A 20995-nucleotide genomic window follows, 5' to 3' on the forward strand; every position below is an offset into this window, starting at 1 on the left:
CGGTGCCTATTTGATTGTCCGCGCTAGCTAGCTTACTCTGTAACTGTGTGTGAGGGGCGTGAAAGAAGAGGACGGCTTGCCACTGCCCACCAGCAGCAGCTGCTACGGGTAGTCTTGACTACGGCTGCCTCCTGCTGCTAACATAGCTGAAGTTCCTCATCTGTCTGTAGATGAGGTAGTGTGGTGATTTAGCTAGCTAAACACACCCCAAGGCGGTGGGTTCATGTCTGCCTCTCAACCAAGAAACCAACTATTACGAAAAGGAAATCTTGCAGTTCATGTTTCGCCAAGAAGTCGGTGTGACGTCTTTTATTCCATCTTGTTCATATCTTTTCCAACACGAGAAGAGGAATATGTCCAGGTATAACATATACAGCCTGTTGGACTGGATCTACGGCGGGGTGGATCCGAAGTTCGAGGGCAACGGGGGGCCCGAGTGTGCCGCCTTCCTGGCGCCCCAGCAGCGCATCAGCGAAAGTCTGGTCATCGTCCTCGTCTCCCTAGTGGAGATTTGCGTGGCGCTGAAGAAAATAAACCTCTCCAAAGAGCTCAAAGTGGTCGCAAAGGACTGCACGAGGGCAAAGGAGGACAGTCTGATGAAGAACTTGTTGCTGGTTGCCCTTTGCATGACTTTTGGAGTGGAGGTTGGGTTCAAATTCGCGACCAAGACCGTGATATATCTGCTGAACCCCTGCCATGTGATGACCATGGTGCAGGTAAGGAGTGTGAGTGTGTGTGTGTGTGTGTTTAGACTACGTGCATGTGTGTGCACTCCCAGAATGGGTGGTTAATGTGAAAGCAACGGCCATCACATTTGAAGACTAACTTGTATTTAGCTCCTTTTCTTCCAAACAGACAGAGTTGATTGGCTGTTTATGGTTTATATTGTAATATATGAGTAGACTTTGATGGTACTGGTTCCATCGCCCATTCATTGGTCTGACCTCACCCACCTACAGTATGGTGAAACACCATGTTCCCCCCCCAGGCAGTTATCTAAGTACTTTTTACTTCCTTGCGTCAGGAATCAACAGGCTAAACACGTGGTTATGTTTTTCTTTGACCATCTGATACTACACTTTGTACAGTGTTTACATGGGTTGTTAAGTGTAAAGTATCATAGCCACGACTATTATTAAGAAGAGGAAGGGAAATATGTATATATTAATGTGTTCATTTAAAGGAAAATAACTTGACAGAATAGCAAATGAACAGTAACCACAGTTAAAAAAGGGAACACACAATTTAAAAGAAAATGAAAGTTTGGAGAATTGCAGGGAGCATTCATCTCTTCTGTGTTGGGGAGGTGGTCAAAGCAGAGATAAGACTAGTTGTCTCATGTTCAGCCCATGAGGTATGCAACAGGAGCTGGGCGTAGTCTGTTTTGAAGCCATATGATTGTTTCTGACCGCTTTAAGCTGCTGAGGAGCAGCCCAGTCTGAGCTAAATTCATAACAGTTAGCTAGTTGAGAGTTTGGTTCATGTAACATAGGGATTAAAGTGGGTGACGTTTTTGTTGTGTTTCGTCAAGGTTGAATCAGAGGTTACGGTTCAACACAACACAAAAGTTCTCTCCGCTGCCGTGAAAAAATACAGCACCTGCATGCTTTTCTTTTATGCCCCCTGGTTGGCTGACCTTCATGGTACATGATTGCACACCATGGGTCATGGCAACGGGTCACTGCCAGCGGTGTTTTTAATGCATTTGTCATACACATGCACTGTGGAGAACAAGCAATATTGATGTATTCTGATTACTTCAGATCACATGGCAGCAGTGTGATACCTTGTGGACTGATGAATTGCTTGCCGTGATTAAGAATTGACTGATGGTAGCAAAGTGTCCTTGGTGCATGATGATAAAGGTAAAGATGATCCACAGTAGATATCCCTCATGCATGTTGACACTCGAGTGTGATCAGAAGAGGCAGTTAAAGAAAATAACCGATAAGGTTTAAAAAACAAAACAAAAGAGGTGCACTGAAAGGTAGAAGCTACCAGTTTGTTTTAAATTTTCTATTTCACTTTTGAAACAGGATAACAGGAAGGAGTTGTTTCTGTCAAAGGGATGGCTCTGCGGGCATTGCCTCAAGGAGTGTATTTGTGGCAGGGAAGAGGGCCAGAGGGTTCAGTGAAACAGAAAAATAGGTGGAACGGGAAGTGCGTTATGCGGTCTTACTTTTCAGAATGTGGTGTTTGTGTGCATGATTGTGCAATAGTTGTCCTGCAGAATATCTGACAGCTTAGCAGTGGGAATTATTCTAAGGATGTTTCTTTGTTTGACTGTATGAGTGTGCTTTTTGCAGTATTTTGGTGTTTTTAATCCCTCATCTCATAAAGAAAGCTTGCAAAGAACCTCTACACGCCTTTTTTCCCGTCTCCTTAACAGCTAGGCAAAAAAACAGTGCATTATGAGTTCATTTTATAGGATCCCATAAAGTTCCCTTGGTGCCTAGTGAGATATGCTCTAGTTGTTGCTCTAGTTGAAGTTAACACAGGCCTTGAGTAATCTGCACAGGACTTTTCTTCCTGTGTGTTGTTAAAAAGAATATAACCACCACTTGACTGTGTTGCTATGCTGCAGCAGGTTGCTTGCCCGGCAGTGTCATTATACACCAGCCTGTTTGCTGGAACGATCCACTAGCATTGGTTAAATTCAACATTTTCAAATGGACTAAATATCAGTGGCGATATTATTACTAAACACAGAATACTGATGTTTACTCCAAAGAGAGAAAGAAAGAATGAAGAGAGATGGTCACAGACTGCACACAAACGCCAACCTCATTTCGTTACCGTGCTGTTTTCTGCCAAAAAAAAATATACACACACACACACACACACACACACACACACACACACACACACAGTTGAGTTCACGCACATATCAGAAACACCAGCCAAGTGAGCATCACCCAGAACAAGGTGAGAGGGAGAGAGAAAGATAGAGCGCCCCACGGGGGGTGAAGAGTTCACCGTCCGATAACTGACAAGTTGATGCTATACATTTGACAACACAGTTGTCTGTTTCGTTTTCCTCCACATTGACCAAGAGCGGCCACCTCCCCACGCTGACAGACGTCTGACTGATTGCTGACTGATCAATTTACTGTCATGCTTTTTCATGAGTCCAGTGGATGTGGGTGGGGCTCCAAAAAACTAAAAAATCAAATAGCAGATACCACACAGTACAGATGTTATGAACAAATCGAGAGATAGTGTTCTTGTATAATTACTGATAATACAAAAATAAACAGCCACATGTGTTTTCTTGCTTTTCTTTTCTGTGGTGTGGTGGTGGTGTAGTGTCAGGACTCCTCTTCTTATGCCAGGAATCAGATGCTACAGAGGCTATTACTGAAATATTATTACTCAAATGTAATAATCATAATCAGGACTAACTCCACCATCTTTTATAGTTGAATTTGTCATACACTGAGCATGTTCCGGGATGAGAGAATAGGTTAAGGAAATTGAATTTCTCAGCTGTGTCTCAGCGGTGCTTATGGTCAAATGACTCATTACCTCCTACAGGATTCTCCAGTGAGCTGGGTGTTTCCTATAACCCCCGCTGCATTTCTGCAGCAGCTTTGAATGGGTTTAAAAGGAGTTTTGAATACTGCTTGGTTGCACACTGCAGCAATGACAATAAAGACTCTGTGTCTATGCTCCATAGGTTGAGAGCTTGCCTGTGAATTGAAGTGCCAAGCCGTTAACAAGTGTGAAACAAATATTTACAGTTTAACGGATTACAGTATCAGCATTATCTTTAAATACAGCCACATTCATCAGCTGTAGCAATAACATCCAGCAGATCAGATTATCGACTCCATCTTTCAGATGTCGCTGAAAGCACTATACTGTATTACTCAGTGACTACACATGCAAACAGGAGGTATGGCATATCAGTAATGACTTATGTCAATCTATCAATAGGCCATTGAGCTTTTCTTTTTCAGCAGTTTTCCATTACAGCTCGAAAGATCATTATACAATCAGTGCTGTACCTTTTACATTTGATTTGCTCTGCAACAATGCATTGGGTTATGTTTGCACTGTATAAGTATGTTGTGAAGGTAGCCTCAGATTGACCATAACATATCCAACATTACCCACTATAAACAAACCACGTCAGCCTGAACTGTTCATTTTCTGTTCCAGTCTTTTATTAGTTGTCTACCACAAGGTTCCTACGCAATAAGGAAAAGTATGGAATTTGATTTAAGTAATTTTCAGGTATGGAAAAATATTTGTGTTTTGTGTGTGAGAATGAGAATTTAAAAAAAATTAATTGATCACACAAGCAGAGTGTTTTTTCGTAGCGTTTGAAGCGGGCAGCCACAATGTCTACCACTGTGCGAGGGAGTGCGGTCCAGAGCGAGCTTGATGTCGTCGAAAGCAAAGTAAGAAGTATGGCTATGCAGAGCTGCCTCTGAATCTGCAGGTCCCAGCCCAACAGCTCTGCTCCAAGTGCCTTACGCTGCGCTCCAGTTGAAGACTCCAACTTCCGACCTCCAGTTTGTAAACACAATGGTGTTAAAGGCTGGAAAATGCAGTGCGTTTGCGTACACAACAGGGTGTTCAAGGAACCACTGTTTCCGTGGGGGGAAAAAAACCCTGTTTTGCTACGTTTCGTCGGCTCTGAACTCGCCCCTGTTGAATACCACAGAAAGATCAGTTTGTCACAGTCAGCCATGTTTTTTGTATACGTTTACAAAGCAATTTCAACCAGGTTACCCACTGGGTATGGATCTCACTAGCCCAGGATTAGTAAAGTAGTACCTAGCTATAATCTTCTGTCAATTATTTGGCAACATAATAGCATACATAGTCAGAATGTAACATCCATATTAACAGTTGGACTTTTTGGAGAAGAATGGAATTTTGATACGGAAAATGTGCAGCAACCATGCTTGCAGTATTTTTCTGGAGGCTGAAGATAAACACACAGTGTTTGTGCCCCGGAGGAAAGGGGACACCGGAGCTCGACCCTCATGATGAGCAACCTGAGGGAATCCATGGAGTTGGAGGGGGACACAGATATGGAAGTAGCACCAGATGGCTCAGGTACATCATTTGTATTCTCTTGTTTGAAAAGAGAGTAAATCAAATGGATTCAAGTTGTGTTTAAACATTAATTTACACCAACAAATGAGCCATGTTCTATTGTTTTTAGCCGCTTCGTGTTCCAACGGGGTCGACAGTGCTGCAGCTGAGCAGGAGCTGAGTGCGGCCAGCAGTCTTCACTGCATCTCAACCCTCCAGCGGCCGGGTTGATGCAACCTAGACCTGCAGACCTACAAACGCAAAGAGACTCCATGTATTCATTTAACGAGGCTGCAAAGAAATAAGAATTCTTTTATGTGACATAAGCTGTACACTGAAAGATTAACTTAATAAATAGTGTTATATTTTCCCATACCTGGTGTTTTTACAAGCAACGCATCACATCCACACACGGGCACACGCTGTTTGTCTCAAATGCCCGGGGAGAGGGTAACAAACTAGTGAAAAATATATGAAACTATGGATGTATTTGCTCGCATCAAAAACGCCATCGGTTGAAACCTCATTTGTCTTACTGGTCACTTTTTATGAGAATAAATTTCACAGCACGTGAGTATTAGTTACAGATCAAATAGAATATGGTTCCAGAACTGAAATGATCAACTAGCAGCTTCAGCAGAGTTCAACCCAACAAGAAACCAATAGAAAAGTTTTTGCTGGCCATGGACGGAGTATCAGTACACCTGAGTTTGTGCTTCACACACATCGAATCGATTCAGCAACTCCAAGAATAACAAAACAGGCTCTCATATTAATTATGGAAAAACTCATCTGTTGCTGACCTTCAGAGGCACCATGCTGCCTCTTGCACTAAATAGTTTACCAGCTCAGTTTGTTTGTCCTCCAGTTCAGATAAAATTTGGGTTGCACACAAATATTCTTTCACTTTTTCACTTGGGATAAGGTCCTTGGAAGTTTTATGAAGAAAAATCAGCCAAATGTCTGTGTTTCACCTGTAAACACCCTGTTCAACACTTTAGCAGAAGTCAGGAAGTCACCTCCTCCAGCAGCTGACTGTCACACATCAAAGGTGACGACCTGGTGAGAGCGCTGCTCCCTACTTGACCTGTTTGAGGAAACGCTGCCAAACTGTTTCGCAACCTGATGGAAAAAATAAAGCCGATAAAATTGAAGTGTAGAAATAACACTGGAGCAGTTAACATTTGTTGAAGGTGTTTTTAAGAGAGCTGATAGCAAGACCATGCACATGATTAGCACATTAACAGTCATTAACAGTTTGCGTTGCTGATTAAATTTAAGGTCAAATTTGTTCAAAATAACACATTTTGACAGATTTAGTAACGTTGATAGTAAAAGCACACAGCAGGAAACTATGACACATAATACCATCTCACACTGTAAAGTCTTGATGAAATAACATGGCAGAGTTTGGCAGTTAAAGAAGGAAACCAAATATAAAATGTTGACAAGATATTGTTAGAATCTCAAGCTGACACAGTACTTGTGTTATTGCATATTATGCAAAGGGTTTCTAATAACACAGTGGATCAGATAAACGTGTGTTGTCTATCTACTGAAAACCCAGAATCCTCTCTTCCAATATGTACTGGATTATACTCAAGTGGTGTTACTCGCCTCTAAATAAGATCATGACTTCATGGGCCAGCGTCCCAGACAGGGATTAATCCTAGTTCTTGACTGAAGGGTTCTTCTGAGCAGGAACAGATTTAGCATAGTCTCGAATCAACTTAAAAGTTTCATGAAGGAAAATTTGTTTGTCCAGTTACACATTGATTATTTGGTTAGTTTTGTGTCTGGATCAAAGAAAGATAAGTCCTTATTGACCGAAATGACTGGCTCAGTAATTTGCATGAATCCATTTCCGAGTGCTCTCTTGTGTACAGTGAAAATGCAGTAGAGCTGAAGACACTGCGGGAACCCACACTTATGTTGCTGTCATAAACAGGAAAGCATGTGCACATTATTGTATTCATATGCAACTGCTTCCATTAGTGAAATATGTTTGCATATTTCACTAATGGAACATTAGTATGCTCATATTCCTGTTTAACAGCATGTTCATATTGAAAACATCTGCATGCAATGTTTATTATCGACTTATTTTGTGGGCTTGTTCATGCTGTGAGTATGGAACCCCAAACAGGGCTTAACAGTAAGGATTGCCCGATTGCCCGGGGGAAGTAAAATGCCACAATGGACAAGTAAATCTAGCATTTCACTTGCATAATTGCGCAAGTGGTAAAAAAAAAACAATGTATACATTTTTAATTATCATTTTTTCCAGAGCTGATGATGGAAGTAGCTAAGGAGTGAGCCATCTCACTTCCTTCTCATCTCTGAGAGCTGCACAATCACAGTACCGATCAGACGCGAGAAAATGGCGGCTGGGAAGCTGAAGCACAAACAAGCATTTCTAATCATCCTGTAAACAGGATTTTAATTAGGTGGCGTCGGAGTATGTCGGCACAACATGACAATGTAGTTTTTGTTGTTTTTTGATAACCGCTAATAAACAATTTGTATAGGGGCATGCAGATTAATGACCCAACTGCAGCTTTGATGTTGAACCCTACCAAAGTGTCAAATATTACAGCTGGGGTAGGCAACATTGGAGAACTAGCAAGAGACAGCTAGATTTTTAATCTGTATCTAACTGAAAAAAACCCCCACCCTCTCCCTTCGGGCTTCCCTCCAAAGCCACTCCCACAAAACCCAGTGCTCGTGCAGAGTGCGTGCCTCTCCTCCACAGATATCGGATCTTTTTCATTTTTGTGTCAGAGCATTTGATTTATTGATTGCTGTCTCGGGATGTAAAGAGAATTTCAACATTTATAACAAAAAATGCTTCTGAAACAAATTGTCTAGCCTAGCTTTAAATGAAAACATAAATAAGTATTTGAGATAAATGAGCACATGAATAAATTGGGTGAAATTTATAAATGTAATGATAATTTTAATGATTTAGGAAATTATTAAACTCATTATTATCACATGTCGTTTCATCATTCCAAGTCCATTTTTGGTTCATAATAGAAATTTCCATTTCAAAAGTCTGTTTTGTCCTAATAACACTTTTATTTCATGTCTCTTTTTATTTTGTAATGTGACATTTCATAATGCCACGTGCCTCCTACCTCTTTAGCAAACGAGCTCAACATCTTTTACCAGATGTAGCCAGTAAGTTCCTGTTTGCTAGAGCAACAACAATGTCAACGTAATATACCTAGTACTATGAATAAACACAGACACAAAATCTAACATCTCCTTAGATTTATTGAGATTAACAAGTGAAGAGCCTGTTTCTGTGATTCAGAACCTGTTGCTCTCGCTGGTTGGTTTGAAAGGTGAGAGGGCAGCGACAGCACTGTCATGAAAAGTGAAAATACTTAAACTTGAATGAGGGTATTTCTATACTGGGATACAAAGATATCCAATAAATTTGTTCTCACAATTGCTAATTGTTTGGCTGACAGCTTAGTCATCAGTTCCTCCTGGCCCAGCATTCCCAGCCTCGGGCTATGCGGCGGCGGTAGTCCCTCCTCAGCTCCCTTTTGTTTATTTTGTGCACTTTACAAGCTCCAGACACCAGTCTCACCCCTACACTACTGACACCACTGATGTACACATCCCATGCCTTTTGATGTTCTGTTACATAAATAATATAGTTACTTTTGTTAAATCCATTACTTTAGCTACTGTTTGAAACGGTACTTTGAAAAACTGGTTCTCCAGCGCATAAATAAGAACATCCCGGTCAGCCTGGACCCTCACCAGTTTGCTTTCAGAACCAACAGATCCACCCAGGATGCTGTCTCTACTGCATCTTCTAGTGCTCAACACCGGAGCCCCCCAGGGCTGTGTGCTCCGCCCGCTCCTGTTCACGCTTGTACGCCTATGACTGCAATCTCACGCAACATAAAGAAAACTCTGTACTGAAGTTGCGGGCGACACTACCATCATCAACGATGAGACTTACAATTGCGAGGAAATCTTGCAGAGTGGTGCAGATACAGCAGAACCAAGGAGCTGATCGTTTATTTTAGAAAAAGGAGGTGAAGACACACTGCCTTCTACATCAGTGAGGTGGATGTGGAGGTGTGGAATTGGTTTGATGTCTGACATGAGACAAAGGATCCAAGTGACAAAGTTTCACCGCAGGCAGCTTAAATGGAGACAGTTGGGTTCTCTGGCAGCTGACAGATATCCTAGAGCAAAGGAGAACTGTTGCAAATGCCTTATCTCGAATGAAAAACATATCTGGACAAGATACACAGAGGGAAAAATGGTTAAATACTTTGGAAAATTTCTACATGCATTTAAAAGTTCAGAATTATACATTTAACGAAATCTGCCTTGTGCTAAAAGCTTTTGTTTGTTGGTGTCTGCAAAACGTACTTGTGGAAATAAACTTCAGTTCTGTTCACAGTACAGGTTAATATGAGTTGGTGGGTGTAGAAGAGATCAATCCCTAAGACATATCCCCTGGCCAGAGGGTAGTTGTACAACAGATCTCAAGTAAATTGCTTTCTTGTAATGCTTTCTCCAGCCTTTGGCTTCCAGGCAAACTAACTCTTTCTTGTGTCAGATGGTGTTTTGAACCAATTCCTGTTTGCATGGCCCCAATAGCACAGTCGCTGAGCATAGATGAGATGAGAATCTACATTGTAACCTATTTTCTCATTGAATTATAAAGCCAACATGTGCGTGGATGCTTTTGACAGAGGAAATGAAGGATTAGAAAGCACTTGTAACCATTTTCTCCTTTGTTCTCAAATGTATAAAATATGTTCTAAACAAAATATCAGCAGCCGTCATGTTGGAGCAGTGCAGCTTTTGGTAAATCATTTGTCAAAGTCAGTGACCATAAATTTCAAGAAGCCTGACAAAAGCACATCAGTGTTGTTAACGCAAAGCATTTGGGGACCCAACAGAAATTGATTATTTTCCTTTCCCATTTCCACGAGCTACGAGTGGGAGATTGTTTCAATCGACATTAAAATACATTGATGCTGATACCAGGCAGCCATTTTAATGCTTACTTTAAGTCAAGCTGTTCCATAATAATGATTTTATGCAATCTCTCATCTTTCTCTGTGCTTTCCTCAACAGATCTTCTTGCTGGCCTGCCCGCCATGTAAAACAGCAATGGTTGTTTTTAGGTGAGTGTATTTAACCCTGGCTCATGTCTGTCTGTGTCTGTGTTTTACCCTTGTTGCATTCTGTGAAATTAACAATCTATTTTGGCAACATAGATCTCTAGTTGTGCTAAGTGTGTTTAGTTCTTATTGTAAAAGGGTCACGACTCAGTTTTTTTGCACCATTTAATCATTCACGCTCCATTTCAACCTGCCGTAGAAGGCACCCGTCATGGAAGCAAACCTTTATCTTTATTTATTTAATCTAAAATGATTGGACAGAAAGACCCAAATAAAATGTTTTATTTTCATATGAAAGCAATTTCCTCAGGGATTGTAATTATTTGTAGCAGTGTACTGGGTTTTCAGTGTTTTACTGTAATGGATTTGTTCGGGTTTATAGTCTTCTCTCCTCAACAGCTGCTCTGGTCTGGGCAGTTAATTATTCAGGAGCAATGGCTGTGTTTTGCCGGTGGGAACACAAAGTTGAAATAAATACATGCAGGGTCACTTTCTGTTGCATTAGCCCATGGGAGTCACACAGTGAACACCTGCCGTGAGTGGTAGCAGCTTTACTAAGGCAATGTCGCTGTGTCTTACCTAACATGACCGTTAAGTAGCATACTAAAAATAAAATGAGTCAGTTTGAGAAGCTTTAAGAAACACTTTCCAACAAGTCTTTCATCTTTGGAAAACCAAATACATACAAAAATAAGTAAGTAAGTAAAAAAAATGTTTAGTTTGTGTAAACATGGAATTTTATATGTACCTTGATAAGATGTCAAGTGGAACGTCACAGTTTTTGTATCATAAATGCCATCGATCTATGTCTTAAGATAGCATGAAAAATAATTGATATAAGAAAACTTGAAGCAACTACAAGGAACTTTCTGGTGGACAAAAGTGCTAGAGTCTCCACTGCCTTTTGTCATAAAGATCTTGATCTGGCTAGCTTGTGAATTTGTTTTTTAAGTGAGTGAAAGAAAGACACAACTTATTTTCAATTTATTTTTCTTTTTGAACACAGCTTTTTGCAGACATGTCCAGAAAAAAGTCATAATATTAAGAGAATAACGTCCACTGGAAGTAACGTTATCCCCTACAGACTGTTTGGGACTGCATGTCGCATGTGAAACAGAAAGTAACTAGAACACTTTAGATCAGGTAGAAATCTCACCACAAATCTGCATACGTTAACTTCAGCAGCTCTGATAAAGTGCAGTTCACAGTCCCAAACAGTTTTTAGATGTGTATGTTACAAAACTCTACCAGCTACATTACCACTCGTCACAGCTGTCTGGACTCACAGCGCGAGCAGTGCAGTTGATTATTATCAGGGCATATGCCGGTGTGGCATCAGCTGGGCGGAGTTGATTAGCTCCGCAAGTCTATCTTATCAGTTATACATTTGTATTTCACTGCGTGAGAAAATTAATGTGTGGCTTGACTGACAGCATGTGAAAATGTCAATTGCGTGAGTCTCACACACGCGAGACAGCTTTTTACCTGACGAGATATCTCGTCACAATTTAATCTTGCGAGATCTAAACCCCTACTCATTACCATTGACGGCAACATTGCCCAGCACCAAGCTCTAAAAGCTTTAGAGCTGCTCCTCCTTGTTGTGTTACTCCCTGTTCTACAGATGCACATGTGATGAACAATTGCTGTCCTCGCTGACAAAGTCATTGTGTTTCCTGTGACTGCTCCTGTGTGTTCTACCAGTTTTAATGTGAAGAAGCTGCATCAGCAGTTCTATTAATATAGCTCTGATACAGTGTTAAATAAACACAGTACAGTACACTGAGGCTGATAGATTCCTCATACATATGAGGACAACTTGAATCCTGAGCGGGATTGGCAGACCCTGCTATTAACAATTAAAACTGCTATATAGAGAAGTAATTACATAATGCAAATGCAATGAATAGCTATTGCAGGAAAAAAACAGCCCAAATAGTATAAAATTGAGGTGTCATTTCTTGACCAAAGGCATCAAATCACCATGATTTTTATCGGGATACATTTGGTGGTGCCTTTTCAGAACTTTTTTTTTTTTTTTTGTGATCAAAGCTCAGTGAAAATGTGATGAAACATTTTATAACATCATATTTTCCACACATAATTGTGCCTCCTCTTCATGCATAAATGCAGCTCCAGCTTTTATGTCAGTGTGAAAATCAACAGCTTGTGTATTCAAGAATCGTCGACTACGTCTGTCTTAAGACCCAAGTAGCCTCCCTTCTGCGTGCCTTCAGCGCCAGCGTTGTGTGAGAAGCAAACATATACTAATATCTTGTGACAGCAGAATAACATCGGTGACTTTGTGTACATTGATGATAATAAATGGAAACGTGGATTTACAGATGTTGAAAAGTGATGGTCATATGCAGTGAGTCATATTTGAAGATAAATGCCTGTTTCTCCCACATCGCAACAGTATCAACTGACAGTGACACTTACACATACCAACACCTCTTTATAAATACACCATTTCAAAATATATTTTCAGACGTGAAAGGCGGGAAAATACTGGGCAGAGGTCGGTAATGATCAATAAATGTAGTGACTGAGAAAGAAGCAAACTGTTTATCCAAAAGGTCTGGATGCCCCCGGAGTGACAGCGGGGCTCATGTGAAGTGACATTCCTGCAGCACTGCTGTTTTCCCAGTGACCTTGGCTGTCACAACAGTTATTTTGGCTTGTTTGACAAAAAGAGCAGTCAGAGGATTCAGATGTAGGTCCACATTTTGACACAGCTCCTGGGCTTTTGTGTACGTTGGCTCTTAATTGAATAATTGTTGGTTAAAAGAAACATTTCTCCTCATGTTGGATGTGCAGAAGTTAACTGAACAAGCATCACACTCCCTCTGTCTGCAGGAGCAGACAGGCTGTGTGTGTACTGAATGGTGAGTGAGACGGGAGCAGCTGAAGATACTAAGTACTAACTAAAGACTGGATTATATCTAAATGCATACTAATATCGCATTAACAGCTCGAGTTACTGATTTTTGATAATCTTGACAAGCAACTTTGTGTGATTTCCTAATGGATCCTAGAAATGTCAAGTCTTTACGACATATACATCGAGTGAAATTGCCTGAGCCATCAGTGACCTGACTTCTCACAATCAGCACTCTCACTAGGAACTGACCCTGACAAAGTCTGAGAGACAGCTGCTGCTAACAGCATCGGGGAGGACTCTGATTAGTTTTCAGCAACAGAGAACGTAATCTATGCTCTCCTCCACCTGTTCCTCTGTGCCTATACCAGCTCTGATCGATTCAAACTAATATGTCAGTAATGCAATGTGGAAATTATTGTTTAATTTTTCCCGGGGTCTCGGGCAGACGTGATGGAAGACATGAGGTTTATCAGATCTTTTTTTCAGTGTTGTTATTGTTGGTTTATATTTCTTTCCCTGTGTGTTTTCAGGCTGCAGGTCCACATGTTGAACGGTGCGTTACTGGCTTTAATGTTCCCTGTAGTCAACACTAGACTGGTAAGTAACCAGTACTGGCAAATCTTCATCAAAACCTTGATCTCATTCAGAAATGCTGCTGCTTTCATCCTGCAAGCTCTTGTTATGTCTGTGAGGTTATGGATGGGTGGCTTCGTAGTCCATATATTAATATTATTAATTTATTTTTATGAAAGCTCAACCAGAGAGCAAGTTCTATCCCATAGTGTTGATGCGTTTAGGACAATGGTTCTCAAACCTTTTCTGCCATGACTTCCTTCCAGAAGCTAAAAAAAGTCACTAATTTGTGACATTTTATCTCCTTGTCAATAATGTCACATTTAAATGAATGTGATGCTCCAATGAATGTCGTTCCCCTACTAGAGCCCAAATCTGAAGAATAAATTCCAACATGCAGAAGACAAAATGTCAGACCAAAGTGGCAGAAAGCAGGAGCTTGATTGATGATAGAAATCTGCTGTTTTCAGTCAAGGAAATCTGAGGATATCAGTTCAGATCAGGCAACACTGCCTGCTTGAAAGGCTTTCACTAACAGCTTCAGACAAAGACCAGATGCACTAGGTAATGCATTAACTTTAAATGCAAAGTTTTGACTGTTTGGACTTGGAAGAAAAGTCCAATTCTAACATGATCCCTGTTAACGCCAAATGCTCCTCTACGGAACAACTCTTACCAAAGTCAAGCAAAGAATTTGGGCCATTATTCCATTTCCCTATTACGTAAATAACTTGTTTTGTTCAACAAGGGAGGGATGCCTTCACAGAACTGTTGAACCGAAGAGGCAGTTTTCACCTACCCTCATAAATCTTCTTGTAAAAACATTAAATTATACACTATATGTGTTAAAATGTAATAAGTAATGGTGCACATTTACAAAGAACAATTTACTTGTTTTTATTAATGAAACAACACTACAAAACAATACAATCTCTGGCCTGATACTGGCCTACCATTAATAATGAGCTCCATGCGTACAGTGTTATGTATGTTTTGTTTTTTCATTAAAAAGTAAACTAGTCCTTTGACATGATATTTTTGTTTTGTTATCCACATTGTGCAACTTCCGGTCATTTTCTTCTCAGACTTTGAAGAGGCTGAGGTGTCTGCTGATCCTAGGTATTTCACTCGCAGTAGAATAATGGATGAGTATTGCTTTCAAGCAACGCTAGCAGCTCATGTGAACAGAGCACATTTGAGCCATCTCACGTTGTGAACGCTGGTCTGTGGTCAGTACATCAGACAACAACACGGACAGGAATTGCAGCAAGTGTGTCTGTTGCCTCTGATTTTAGATCAACAAAGTTAAGACTATATACAAATATTACCCAAATGTTCAGTTACCTCCTCCGTATGTCATAGTAAAACAGTAAAAAGTCCAAACAACACTGCAGGGGTCAAAGCAAATGGAATTTCTGCTTAGAGCCTGAAGAAGATCGGGGGCAGCTCTGTCTGTATGCCATCATTAATGTGTGTAAATAATTAAAGTAGTTCATTTTCTCCACAGCTTCCATTTGAGAAGGAGATCTACTACATCCAGCACTCCATGCTGTACCTGGTGCCTCTCTACCTTTTCAGGAAAGGAGGTAGGTGTTGGTCTTTACTAATTACATCCGTGTTCTTTCCATTCGCTTCAACAGCCACGATGAAATACCTTTAACATGCCAGTCATGCCATGATGTTTTTTATCCTTGGATGGATTCCCTTTTTGTTGATGACATTTGAATTTGCTGTGGTTAACCTGCTTTTTCATTGCCTGTTAACTTTGTGGTGGCTATTACTGCTCGCGGCAGCTACACAGTTAATCCGTTTATTCTAAACAAGCGCCTGTTGCTGCTTCTTGTGTAATGCTTACATTCCTTTTCACCTTCTACCATAGAGATGAACATGCTACTGAAGAGCAAATGTGAAAATTCTTGGACTGGGAAGAGAATCATACAGTATATGTCCATGTTGCTCAAACTCTGCAGCATTTCACCTTTTAGTATGGAATAATACAAAGTTCTGACATGTGGGGTAGTGTAACAACATGAAGGCCTATCTGCTAAACTAAATTCTACTGCTTGGAGATGCACTTACACTATTTCCCCCTGAAATTGCTGTGAAGGTGTCCTTAGAGTCACTTAGTGGTACATGCAAGAAGACAGACTTTTTACTGGGCAGCTCCCAGCTGTAAATGTGTAGAAAAGTTGCTCAGTTGACATTCCCTAAACAATTAAAGCTGTATCAAAGCTTAAAACTATAATCAAGACCAACTACAAACACAATGACAGGTGAGGTGCCAATAACATGTCACATAAACGAGGTGTGGAGCTTTCTAAAAATACAGTATTTAATTGGGAGTCAGGTAAATATCTAGGCCGTGTAGCGCAGTAATCAGACCTCTGCCTTCAGTGCCTCATTGTTCATTAGAAACTTAACACTGGAGCTACACAAAAGGAAATATGTATTGTTCTTGTTAGTTATGGTCTGTGCACATATAATGCCTTCCCCTGGTATTACTCTAGTAACTACCAGCCATGAGGAAACAGGAAAAGCCAGTTTGACACCTCATCCTGTTACTGGGTGTACTGCGGTTTCAGGGTGTTGCATCTGTTGACTCAACACACCAACAGGAAAGTGAATGGACATAGCATTTGGTTCTTCAGTGTTTTGCATGGTTGACCAGAGTTGATACGGGAGATACCTTCACATTCTGTGTGCTCGCTCTCTCTTTAACCCACAAATTGTCTCAGATGTTTTACGAGTGTTTGGTTTTGCAGGTGTGTACAAACCTGAACCTCTGGGGGACATGTGGTGGGCGCTGCTTTCAAATGGCATCCTGTTCCTCTATCACTTCCTCTTCCTGCAGGTCCTCGGCCTGGTAAGATGGAGCCCTCTGCTGGGCATTAAATGATATTTCACTGTGCTATGTACATGTGAGTAGATGCCACATCATCACTTATGTCACTGGTTTCATTTCCAGGGAGAGTGTCATTTATTCAAACACAAACATGTGGTCAACAGCATTTTTTGTAAATATTATTTCTTTTAATGTGACAACACTGAAGAAATGACGCTTTGCTACAATGTAAAGTAGTGAGTGTACAGCTTGTATAACAGTAAATTTGCTGTCCCTTCAAAATAAAACATCACACAGACATTTATGTCTAAACCGCAAATAGTTTGTGTGGCCACCATTATTTTCCAGCAATGCCTTAACCCTCTTGGGCACAGAGTTCACCAGAGCTTCACAGGTTGCCACTGGAGTCCTCTTCCACCCCTCTTAGAAGAGGCTTCCTTCTGGGACGACAGCCATGCAGACCAATTTGATGCAGTGTGTGGCATATGTTCTGAGCACTGACAGGCTGACCCCCCACCCCCTACCCCTTCACCCTCTGCAGCAATTCTGGCAGCACTCATACGTCTGTTTCCCAAAGACAACCTCTGGATATGACGCTGAGCCTGAACCTATCCCATTGAACCGCTGTATGGTTGTGGCCACCGTGCTGCAGCTCAGTTTCAGGGTCTTGGCAATCTTCTTATAGCCTAGGCCATCTTTATGCAGAGCAACAATTCTTTTTTTCAGAGAGTTATTTTCCATGAGGTGCCAGGTTGAACTTCCAGTGACCAGTATGAGGGAGTGTGAGATTTCACACCTGACATCTTGTAACACTATGACACAGGGGTGGGAAAATGGGTAATTGGGCCCAATTTGGACATTTTCACTTAGGGGTGTACTCGCAGCAGTTTAGACATTAAAGGCTGTGTGATGTGTTATTTTGAGGGAACAGCAAATTTACACTGTTATACAAGCTGCACACTCACTGCTTTACATTGTAGCAAAGTGTCATTTCTTCAGTGTTGTCACATGAAAATATATCAGATATTTACATAAATGTGAGTTGTGTGCTCACTTTTGTGAGATACTGTACATACTCTCATGGACACATGCTTTCATATTTATGTAATCCTTTATTAAAACAGGTAGTCCCATGGTCTATTTTCCAAATCAGACCGGTGTACAAGAATAAACATATGCAGTTTAAAGTCAAACACAGACCAGTTACATTAGTTTCAAATTAAATACTTTTTTTTTTGTGAGGAGCGTAGTATTCAAAAACCAGTTCTTCCAAGCTCAGTTTGAACAGCAACTGTGGAAGCTATGTTTGTAGTAGAGCCTTACAGATAAATAACATACAATGCAACTCCCTTCTATTGTTTAAGGAGGACCATCCCATCCATCCCAAAATGCAGTTTTAGTTGTAAAATGTTGCAAGGGTCTGCTTGTGGTAGTCCATTTTCCTGTGTCTTGCTTATATAGCCTCATCATTTTTGAGAATCCAGTCTCATTTTTGCAGCTGGTTAGGTCAAAATGAGTATCCTGTTTTGTGGCACTTGCTATTATTCTGTCCACTCGCAGTACATTACAGAAATTAGAGGCAGCAGCACGGGTGAGTCATACTGAATTGAATACTAATTAGAAGTATAAATCAGCTTCAGTTTAAAAGCAGGTTGTTAAGGTTAATAGAGGAAAAAATATATATAAATATATAGTGGCCAAATACTGGCTGTGTGATTGCAAAATTATGCATGGTAGTACTCTTAACTAATCTAAACTACCTTAAAGACCAAACTGCAATAGCAAAGAGAAAAAGTGGTCAGTAGTGGTCATTCTCCCCATCACTGAGTGAGCATTATAAGTTTCACAAAGTCGATATGTACTGCAGTGCTACTGCATTGGATTGCATAATGTTGGAAGGTGTTTATCATTTTTCACTGAAAACACTGAAGATCTATACAAGTCTTAACTAAATGGAGTGAATCAGCAGTCAAAGCAATATATGCAGTCAAATAATGAGTTGTAGAGGATTTACAGGCTATGAACTCATCCTTCAGTCAGTGTTTAAGAGCAGAAATGAATGATTATAAACACATGTACAGTGAAGTCAACCATGCCATTTGCCAAAACCTCATTATCCAACTGCGTAGTGCTTATTATTCTGATTGGTATCAGCGTCATATTAGGACTTAATTCTTCCTCAGCCTGTCTGTCTCTGTTCCCTTCCAGGCAACTGAGGTCAACCTGAACAACATGCTGTGCCCGGCCGTGTCCGACCCCTTTTACGGGCCTTGGTACCGGGTGTGGGCTACGGGCCACCAGACCCTGCTGACCCTCATGCACGGAAAAGTCCTCACGCTCCTCTCGCAACACACAGGCTACGTCTGCAGATGCCTGCTGGACACACTCCGACTGCGCAGCAAGAAAGTTGACTGAATGTCCATGAGGATGCACACAGACCTAGCCTTTCATTCTAAATGCCTGCTCCTGTCATGGAGATTTTTATTTTTCATCAACATTTTAATGCATCTTTTAAGACTTACCATCTGTTTTACTGAAACGTGAGCATTTCAGGGCCACTTAAACAATGTAACATTCTTTTAGTGTTGTAGTTGGCTTGCATACATACTTGCATGCACAAACATAATAGGCATTTTTAAGGCTGTAGTTAACATTGTGGAGTTAGCCTTTTTTTTTGGAATACAATTTCCAAAAACATGTATGTGAATTTGTGGACAATTTCTCAAGATGCCTTTATGTAAAGTTTTAAGGACAGAAAATAGGAGTCACATAAATGTCACTACTGGTCTGCAGTTGTTACACTTTCAGTTTTTTATGTGGTAGTTATGCTAGATCATATCTTAGTGGGTTAAAGCTGCCATTTTATTTGTCTCAAGTGTGTTTTGAAACAGGTTGTGAATGTGAGCTGTACTAGACGTTATTGCTTGTTTATAGTCTGAGACGTTTTGCTTGTCATGTATGTTCGCTTCTCTACGGAAGCCCTGAGAGGCGAGAGAGAGTGAGAATAATTTTTCTGGTGATCCATTTTCGATTAAATATTTTTTATCTCCTGTTTTTATGTTATGTTTTTGAGTTCCTTTTTTTTTTTTTTTTTTAAATCGGTGAAAAAAAACGTTATGGCAGGTGAAAAGTTTTTATTATAATACTCATTTTGGCCACAAGAGGCTCAGCACTACCTGATTTTTGAAATACTACTAAAATCATTGTTTTCTTCCAGTTGTTGCGTCTATTAAAATACCTTTTTTGTTAAAAGAAAGACATGACCGTAAAGGTACAGTGTAAGTATATTGTGTTTAGAGCGCATGCAGAAATGAAAACTCACATGCAGGTGATCAGCAGGCAAGGTGAATCCAAATGTAAGGAATTTAGAATGATCTGTTCTTAAGCCATAAACACAGATGAAAATTTAGATCAGACTTACGAAATGGGTCCCCAGAATGTTTTTCTCTCACTTGCCTCTCGGGACTTCCATACCTCTCAGTGTTGTCACGACTGAAAATAGAAACTTATTTATGGCGCCCCCACTTTACTACACATGTACAGGGTATGGAAGCATTCTTGTAGGTGGCCTCTTTTGTGATTCTGTCTCCAGCACGTTCAGATCATTCCAGTTGTGATAATCGGGGGACATGAGGATGTAGCGCTGAGATTCAAAGTGACGAACTTATGGATCTACACTGGGATATTATTACCTCTGCCAAGGAGGTTATGTTATTGTCTGTTATTTTATTGTGATATTGGACCACATTCAGTGAGGCATAAACTTGAGCGTGTCATTGGGATGAATGTGATGTTTGCCAAGATAGAGTAAATCTTGGCTAAATATGTATCTGGCCTCAAACCATGCATCATGACACTTGAATAGCATTTCTTGCTTGATACTCAAATTAATCTTACAAGGCATCCTAAATTTACTCCACCATTACAACTGTAATGAGACTCATTTTTGTAAAAAAAAAAAAAAAAACTCCACGTGATGATCTGCATGAAGTCACTTTGGGTCATTTACTGACTACCTATTCGAAAGCAAGCTAGCTAATTAAATTAAGATTGGAATATGTCATGGTATACCATTTCAAGTGTTAGGGGTGTGTGTTTTACTGTAGCATATACTGTACTTCACTGTAAAGAAGGGATAAAACAAACTTTTGTATTTCTATGGGTTCGAGTGTATGTGCTGTATTGACAATAAAAAAATGATTTTAGTTGACCAAAGTTCTCATTGAGTATATTTAGCTTTTCTTCCTTACTTACTTAGGGTGCAGATTGAATATCTCTATTACTGTACTTTAAATTGTCAAGGAATATTACTTTTGTGTCTCTGAGGGCTTGGCAATATGGACCAAAAAGTCATAGCCTATCCCTGTACTGTTAGGCAGAGTTCCGGTATAAAATATGTATTTTCTGCTAAGTGGGAGCAGACAAAACAAAGCAAAAAAATTTTTTCAACGGAAACGGTGGTTCCCTGAACTCCCTGCTGTGTAAACGAGT

At 40.4% G+C, this 20995-nt stretch overlaps 1 protein-coding gene across 1 annotated transcript; it reads left to right on the top strand.

The window, feature by feature from the left end:
- The first annotated feature begins 278 nt into the window (after positions 1–278).
- Positions 279–20719, top strand: LOC119895547 (transmembrane protein 164). Its single transcript, XM_038708725.1, has 6 exons — positions 279–716; positions 10159–10208; positions 13620–13686; positions 15170–15248; positions 16425–16525; positions 18713–20719. Exons 1-6 carry the CDS (start codon positions 279–281, stop codon positions 18917–18919), a joined length of 942 nt encoding a protein of 313 aa, XP_038564653.1. The 3' UTR covers positions 18920–20719.
- The last annotated feature ends 276 nt before the right edge of the window (positions 20720–20995 follow it).

Source organism: Micropterus salmoides, unplaced genomic scaffold, assembly GCF_014851395.1.
Source record: "Micropterus salmoides isolate LMB-PRFRI ecotype aquatic unplaced genomic scaffold, ASM1485139v1 Ms_hic_scaffold_9, whole genome shotgun sequence".
Lineage (NCBI taxonomy): Eukaryota > Metazoa > Chordata > Actinopteri > Centrarchiformes > Centrarchidae > Micropterus > Micropterus salmoides.

Excerpts from the sequence above, each read along its gene's own strand:
- LOC119895547 (XM_038708725.1), top strand. The coding sequence starts at position 279 with ATGTTTCGCCAAGAAGTCGGTGTGACGTCTTTTATTCCATCTTGTTCA. Across the intron at positions 15,249-16,424 it reads CTACCTTTTCAGGAAAGGAG|GTGTGTACAAACCTGAACCT; the intron begins GTAGGTGTTGGT and ends TTGGTTTTGCAG. Across the intron at positions 16,526-18,712 it reads TCCTGCAGGTCCTCGGCCTG|GCAACTGAGGTCAACCTGAA; the intron begins GTAAGATGGAGC and ends GTTCCCTTCCAG.